At 37.9% G+C, this 8,673-nt stretch overlaps 1 protein-coding gene across 1 annotated transcript; it reads right to left on the bottom strand.

Moving 5' to 3' along the window:
• Positions 1–569: 569 nt before the first annotated feature.
• Positions 570–1,907, bottom strand: LOC107583649 (D(1C) dopamine receptor). Its single transcript, XM_016269935.1, has one exon. The coding sequence runs from the start codon at positions 1,905–1,907 to the stop codon at positions 570–572; it is 1,338 nt and encodes a 445-aa protein (XP_016125421.1).
• Positions 1,908–8,673: the final 6,766 nt, after the last annotated feature.

The raw sequence follows: 8,673 nt of genomic DNA, 5'->3' as shown, positions 1-8,673 counted from the left end.
AAATTAAGTTATTTAATAATGCTTAAAATAACGGTAAAAGTAGGATGCACTTTATTTTAAGAAAACCACTGAGGTCAACAAGAGTCATGAGGCCCACTTTATGCATTCGTGTAGGTTTTGAGTTTATTATTCCACCAGCGTCAGTCGAAGAAGAGTCAACCAATTCACTTTAAAAGTATTTAGTGTGCTTACTGTGACTTTCAGAAAGATCATTTGTAGGGCTATTTAAGATTGTCTGGCGCAAATCCTCGTTTTATCTTTATAAAAAAAAACGTGTTATAAGGCCAAGTGTTATGAAGAAAACAGTAGGCTATTTATGTTTTGCCGATGTAACTTTGAATAATACTGTAAGCGCTCGAGAGGCGTACTGTTGGTAGTCACAAACGTATTTTTTTTGTGGCATGCGAAAATGCGGTACTTTTGGTTACTGAAAAGTTGTTTAAAATTATTTCCTTTTTGATATGTAGAATTAAACCTGTTCGCGTGCTTTTTAATACCACTAGCCTAATAATTAGTTTTGGCTTCATTTGAGGAGGAAAAAGCCTTGGCGACCCCCCAAACCCCCTGAGTCATTCAGTAATGATTTGACCTGGGATTCCCTCGCACTCCATGAGTCCCGTGGAGGTGAATGGTGTGATAGTGTCCAGGGAAATCTCCCCGTCGCACTCAAACTGTCCGATGTTGGGTAAGAGCATGTTTTTGTGATTCCGGGACTCGTTCGAAGTAACCGAGTACTTATCGAACGGGAGACTTGGCTCCTCCGGAGGGATCGGCATCTGAACGACCAGCGGTTGCGCTTCCTTCTGAAGCGTCGTGTCGTGATGATACGACACCAGCTCGTTACTGAAATTCACCGTCTCCACTGTGGTGCTGGGAAAAATTTTGTTGCACCCCAAAATCGAGGAGAACGCCTTCCTGAAGTCCGCGTTAAACGCGTAAATGACGGGATTGAGGGAGGAATTGGCCCATCCGAACCACACGAAGATGGTGAAGGTAGTGTCACTCACGCACTGGCAGAAGGGCACCATGCAATTAAGCACGAAAAACGGCAGCCAGCAGAACACAAACACCCCCATAATGATCGAGAGTGTTTTTAAAACTTTGGTCTCTTTCTTGAAAGTGGTTTTCAGCGAGTTCTCGTTGGAGCAGTCGTTGGACTGGTGGTGGTTTTGCGCGTGCTCCGCTGCCCTCTCCAAAGAGGAGATCCTGCGGATCTGTGTTTGCGCAATACGGAATATCCTCGTGTACGTGGCGATCATGATGATCACGGGGATGTAGAAACTTATCAGCGAAGACGAGATGGCATACGTCCGGTTCAGGTTGGCTTTGCAGTTGTCGCTGTAATCGGTGCCGTTGCCCGCTGCGCCATCCTCATCTTCCTCAGCCATGTGCCAGTTGAGCTGGACTGGGATAAAAGAGATGAGGATGGACAGGGTCCACGCCACTCCGATCATCATGAAAGCCACCCGGTGGGTCATCTTGCGCTCGTAGCGGAACGGACTCGCGATGGCCCAGTAGCGGTCCACGCTGATGATGCACAGGTTGAGGATGGACGCGGTGGAGCACATGATGTCAAAGGCGATCCAGATGCCGCAAAACCGGCCGAAGAGCCAAGTGCCCGCCACCGCGGATATCGCCTCCCACGGCATCACCAGGACGGCTACGAAGAGATCCGAAACGGCCAGAGAAATGACGAAAAAGTTGGTCACTTTGGAGCGCAGGTGTCTGAATTTGACCACGGCGGCGCACACGAGCGTGTTCCCGAGCAGCGTGGAGACTATGAGGAGGAAGAGCACGAAACCCAGCAGAGCGCGCACGCTGTTCTGTCCGTCTCCATCCTCTCGCTCCTGCGCTCCGTGCGCGCGGTCCTGCGTGTGGTTTGTGCCGTTTTCCATCTCTAAAATCATATCCGTTAATATCGCATCTGACCAAGGCGCTTCATAATGGCCAGTTACCTTGTTTTAGGATACTCTATTTGAGTGATCGGTCCGATATCCAGCTCTGTCCCATGTTGGCGAGTTGGGAAAACTGCGTCCGTTCTCGGTGCTGAGCGCGTGGAATGACCCACATTCATGAGCTGGTGCGTCTCGCTCGAGAAGTTCTCGCTTTGTGATTGGTTTATGTCCACACCGCTGAGTCTGTCTGTGTGATCCACACCAGCATTCATTACCTCCGAATGACTTGCCAATTAACCTGAAATCTCAATTTTACCAGGTCTGCAGAAATTACAGGCAGAAAACACTGTCAACAATAACATTTTACAAACGACAAGTAAACACAAATAGCACATTTTGGTAACAACTGACAGTGCAAACAGATTTTGCAACAACAACAACAATATACAGTATGTAACAATTACACATTAATAATCAAATATAATAATTTATGTTCAAGTTGCAAAATTCTGCATGCTGTTGAACCATCCAAATAACCACAGATTACATTAAGAATTAAGTGACATTAAATTAATCTATGCCAAGTCAGTTGTAATTGGTGGTTTAAGTGATTAAAGGCATGACTGACTGACTGATTGTTTGTTGTTGTTGTTTGCCTAAACACTGCAAACAATAAATACACATTTTATATTTTATTTTTTGAAAATATGAATTATGATGTTATGAAATGTACAATTTAATGTTAACTCTATAAATAATTTTAACCTGTAACGTATAGTGCAAAATGATTTGCAGTAGTGCAAGACTTTATAGGTCTTGCAGTTTACTAGTTTAAAGAAGCTTAAAAGTCTGAAAAGTTGCACTATTCTGTCATAGAGAAACATACAGTGTTTGTGAATGGCTGCTGCATACGTGTCGAGCTGCATTTTTTCTGGTTTTGGTTTTAGGTTTCACAGTCTATTCACTGAGGAACTCCTCTTTATTCAACTGTCAAACATGTTTCTAGATACCACAATATTTTTTTCTGCAGTAAAGGTGTAGTGCACTGAAAAGCTCCATGATTGTTCAAAGTACAGGTGCATCTCAATAAATTAGAATGTCGTGGAAAAGTTCATTTATTTCAGTAATTCAACTCAAATTGTGAAACTCGTGTATTAAATAAATTCAATGCACACAGACTGAAGTAGTTACAATCGTTGGTTCTTTTAATTGTGATGATTTTGGCTCACATTTAACAAAAACCAACCAATTCACTATCTCAACAAATTAGTATATGGTGATGTGCCAATCAGCTAATCAACTCAAAACACCTGCAAAGGTTTCCTGAGCCTTCAAAATGGTCTCTCAGTTTGGTTCACTAGGCTACACAATCATGGGGAAGACTGCTGATCTGACAGTTGTCCAGAAGACAATCATTGACACCCTTCACAAGGAGGGTAAGCCACAAACATTCATTGCCAAAGAAGCTGGCTGTTCACAGAGTGCTGTATCCAAGCATGTTAACAGAAAGTTGAGTGGAAGGAAAAAGTGTGGAAGAAAAAATGCACAACCAACCGAGAGAACCGCAGCCTTATGAGGATTGTCAAGCAAAATCAATTCAAGAATTTGAGTGAACTTCACAAGGAATAGCTAATTAATTTTAATGCAATGACTAAGAATAATGCATCTTAATGAATAAAATCTGGCCTTCATGTTATACTCAAGAAATAACATAGCAGACATTTTTAATTTATAAATGCTGAGACATGAAAGGCCAGGAGTCTGCATTCTCTAAATGTATGAATTCAAGGTGAAATGCATCCCTTTTGCAAAAAAATAAAAAGAAAATGTACACAAGAAGGTCTCGTTTGGATTTTAAATAATGATGCACCATAGACTAGTGTCATATTACATTGAGTAAATTTAGGGGAAATCCAGCAACCTAAAACATTTTTTAAATATTGTTTACAAAAAAAAAAGCTGTGGATACTCAGAATTTATATAAAATTACTGAATTTCCAAGCATACATAAAAAGTTGAGCAATTATCAAACTTGACAATACTGCAGATGTTTAGCTGTTAAATTTATTTATTCTTGTTACATAGTCTGGCTTAAACCCATAAAGGTTTGTGTATTGCCGCCCTCTAGTGGCCATTTTGACCTTTGTCAAAGAAAAATAACGTTCAACAGTTTGTTTCATATTTTTATGCATACATTATGGCAATACAAATAATGGAAATAGACAGGCAGACAGACAGATAGACAGATAGATAGATAGATAGATAGATAGATAGATAGATAGATAGATAGATAGATAGATAGATAGACTCCATGCCACGCCGAATTGAGGCAGTAATTAAAGCAAAAGGAGCCCCTACCAAGTATTGAGTACATGTACAGTAAATGAACATACTTTCCAGAAGGCCAACAATTCCCTAAAAATTTTTTTTTATTGGTCTTATGAAGTATTCTAATTTGTTGAGATAGTGAATTGGTGGGTTTTTGTTAAATGTGAGCCAAAATCATCACAATTAAAAGAACCAAAGACTTAAACTACTTCAGTCTGTGTGCATTGAATTTATTTCATACACAAGTTTCACAATTTGAGTTGAATTACTGAAATAAATGAACTTTTCCACGACATTCTAATTTATTGAGATGCACCTGTATTTCCACAAAAAAAAAGAAAAAAGAAAGAAAAGTGTTTTCCACCGTTTTTTTTCAGGAACCCAGTGAGCACATCATTTGTTTTATATGTATTTGAAGAGTGTGGTTAATAATGAACTTTTCTCCCAAATGTGTTCCTTTTCATCACATAGACATTGAGAGAATTTAGCTAATTAATTTTAATGCAATGACTAAGAATAATGCATCTTAATGAATAAAATCTGGCCTTCATGTTATACTCAAGAAATAACATAGCAGACATTTTTAATTTATAAATGCTGAGACATGAAAGGCCAGGAGTCTGCATTCTCTAAATGTATGAATTCAAGGTGAAATGCATCCCTTTTGCAAAAAAATAAAAAGAAAATGTACACAAGAAGGTCTCGTTTGGATTTTAAATAATGATGCACCATAGACTAGTGTCATATTACATTGAGTAAATTTAGGGGAAATCCAGCAACCTAAAACATTTTTTAAATATTGTTTACAAAAAAAAAAGCTGTGGATACTCAGAATTTATATCAAATTACTGAATTTCCAAGCATACATAAAAAGTTGAGCAATTATCAAACTTGACAATACTGCAGATGTTTAGCTGTTAAATTTATTTATTCTTGTTACATAGTCTGGCTTAAACCCATAAAGGTTTGTGTATTGCCGCCCTCTAGTGGCCATTTTGACCTTTGTCAAAGAAAAATAACGTTTAACAGTTTGTTTCATATTTTTATGCATACATTATGGCAATACAAATAATGGAAATAGACAGGCAGACAGACAGATAGACAGATAGATAGATAGATAGATAGATAGATAGATAGATAGATAGATAGATAGATAGATAGATAGATAGATAGATAGATAGATAGATAGATTTTATTAATTGTGATGTGTAATTTTGTCAATATGGAGCCAGAATGATCTCAATAATAATTCACGCAAAAGACGCGATGCACACATGCATAACCCAATTCACATGCACGAGAAATAATTCACGTGCACGAAAAATATATATATTCCAATTCACCTGCACAAAATAAGAATATGTATTCATAAAATACGTTTCACAAATGCAAAACACAATTCACAGATGTACAACTGTATTCAACATGTTTGAATGTTTTAAATTCCCGAGTTTATCATGGGCTGTGAATGTGAATGCCTCGGATTTGTGTGTATTTTGAGACTTTCCCGGCAGCGAACTCCTCCCACTCGGGACACTCGTACTCTTTAGCCAATCAGATTTGAGCTTGTCAGTCGACCAATCATAACCCCCTGTGGGCAGTATGAATCGCGTGCCCTGGGCTTGCCAACCTGGATGCTGACGTCATCAGCGCGAGCCCACCGTTCAAATTACGATTCAGCAGAGGTATGTGCAGCTGGTCGTTTTGTTTCAGTTAACTAGACAAGTAAAGGTTTATTGTTTTATTTTTGCATGTTAAAACTTGGAAGTAAAATTGGTCGTTTAGACACGTTCTAATGTGAACAATGTAAGCCAGAGGCTGCTGTTTAGAGTATTATGATTTAATATTGATCAATTGTTTATTTAATAAATAATCGTTATTCATGTGGATACCATACCACATGAAGATATTAGATTCAGAAACTCAGTGTAAAGCATACAATAATGTTTTTACTGATGGGACATGTGGTAAATATAAGATTATGAAAATATACTTTTTGTTTATTGAGAATATGAAAGAGCTGTCACAGCAGAGCTTGTCTTGTGTGTAAAGTCCTGTGATGGCTCGCATTCAAGTGATGACAATGTGATAACATGCACACATTGGAGACCGTGTACATTTCATGTAAGTTTGTTTATGCTGCAGATACTCTTTATTTCAGAATTGTGAGGCTGATGATGTATAAGTAGCTGCTGAGACTGTTCCTACTTCATCCCCTGCCACAAGTTATGAGCTGATGTGAATCTAGAAGTTTCATTTGGAACTGTAACTCTTTCAGAACAGTCATGTTGCAACCCATTCTTTTTGACAGTTTCAACAGCTTATTAAGTCATGCATTATTACTACATTTTTTGTTTTCGTTTATAACAGGACCCCATAACTTTGAACATGTTCAAGGTGTAAAGCTTTATGCATTGTTAAATGTTCTTGTTCTGGTTTTATGTCAGAATTAAAACATTCAAAACAAGTCCGTTGTTACAGTTGCTGTATAGGATTTATTAATTTATTGAAGTTTTCTTTAAATGTCAATGACATGACCTGACCATGATTAATTGCAATGTGCCTGTAACATGAAATATGAATTGACAATTATGGAGTACAAATTTAGCACATTTGAATATGTCTCTCGCATAGGTCTGAGATTGGCTCGATACCAGTTTGACGCTGTGCTAGAAGTATAGTGTCCCATTTAGAGTCTTTAGCATTCTTTTAAAACTTTATGGCTGAATGATAATTGTATCAGTGTAATACATCATGTGAAAATTCCATTAATCAAATGTTTAAGATCCAGTCTTTCACTATCTCTCTCTGTCAGGACGTGGCAGGTTTTGGTCTGATATTCAAAGCAGTTAACACCTTGGCATGTTAACTCTTATATATATATTTTTTTTTACAAGAGATGCAGATACAGAAAGAGCAGAAAGCATGAGATAAAGTGATAAAATAACTGAATAAAGATTACTGAATAATTTTTGTTGCATTCTTCTTTATGATCAGTCTTTGTCTGACCAGCATAAATTCCACAATTGTTACCAAGCAAATACAACTGCTGCTTACCAAAATCGTCGTAATGTAAAAATCTTTTGCGATTACAATACACAACATAAGAATAACATTAACAATGGTTAATCACAGTAATATAATATGAAAAGTAAATGAATGTTGATTACATTAAAAAAAAAATACATAAAGGTGATGCACATGAAAGAGATAAAGATTGTGAATGAAGACGTCTGTAACTGTCATCCAGATGTTGTGCCAAAGTGTTTAAATCCTGAAAAATCAAGCAAAGCAGTTAGTGTGTATTAATTGAACACTGCATCCTGCTGCACAAATGGTAAGTACAAACATCCTGCTGTTCATACACGGAGTTCTCCTGAGGTCTATTCATCATTGTAAAGCTATGGTTATGAGGGCAGGGTCTGTGCTAAGTGGGAGCTAGGCTGGACATTGGCCACCCAGCGTTGCTGAACAAAACCAGGGCAATGAGTATAGTTCCTTTCTTCATCTTGGCCAGACATTGTGGCTAACACAAGACAGCTGCATTTTTGGCAACACTATCTGTATTCATAGCAGGCGCTGGCTTACATTGTTCACATTATCGAGTGTCTAAACGACTGATTTTACTTCCAAGTTTTTAAGTAAACATGCAAAAATAAAATGATAAACCTTTATTTATTTCATTTATTTAGTCATTTAGCAGACGCTTTTATCCAAACCGACTTACAAATGAGGACAACAGAAACAATCAATTGTAGATTGTTTTTTTTATTTTTGACTTTACTTGTCTAGTTAACTGAAACAAAACGACCAGCTGCACATACCTCTGCTGAATCGTAATTTGAACGGTGGTCTCGCGCTGATGACGTCAGCATCCAGGTTGGCACGCGATTCATACTGCCCACAGGGGGTTATGATTGGTCGACTGACAGGCTCAAATCTGATTGGCTAAAGAGTACGCGTGTCCCGAGTGGGAGGAGTTCGCTGCCGGGAAAGTCTCAAAATACACACAAATCCGAGGCATTCACATTCACAGCCCATGATAAACTCGGGAATTTTAAACATTCAACAATTTTGTACACAGTTGTACATCTGTGAATTGTGTTTTGCATTTGTGAAACGCATTTTATGAATATATGTTCTTATTTTGTGCAGGTGAATTGGTTTTTGTGAATATCTATAGCCTATATTTTTCGTGCACGTGAATTATTTCTCATGCATGTGAATTGGGTTATGCATGTGTGCATCGCGTCTTTTGCGTGAATTATTATTGAGATCATTCTGGCTCCATAATTGTATTATTGAATTATTATTAAAATATGTCTGTATAGGTTTTTTATTTATTTTGCAGATTGATGTTAACGTTATGGAAATACAAATAATGGAAGATGGCAAGACGAATAATGGGAATAGAGTTTTAAAACGAGTTTATGCTTTTTATGTTGGCGTA

Source organism: Sinocyclocheilus grahami, unplaced genomic scaffold, assembly GCF_001515645.1.
Source record: "Sinocyclocheilus grahami isolate Dianchi unplaced genomic scaffold, SAMN03320097.WGS_v1.1 scaffold54.1, whole genome shotgun sequence".
In the NCBI taxonomy this organism is placed as follows: domain Eukaryota; kingdom Metazoa; phylum Chordata; class Actinopteri; order Cypriniformes; family Cyprinidae; genus Sinocyclocheilus; species Sinocyclocheilus grahami.
The sequence above is the reverse complement of the archived record's forward strand: the minus strand, read 5'-3'. Positions and strand labels throughout refer to the sequence as shown.

Excerpts from the sequence above, each read along its gene's own strand:
- LOC107583649 (XM_016269935.1), bottom strand. The coding sequence starts at position 1,907 with ATGATTTTAGAGATGGAAAACGGCACAAACCACACGCAGGACCGCGCG.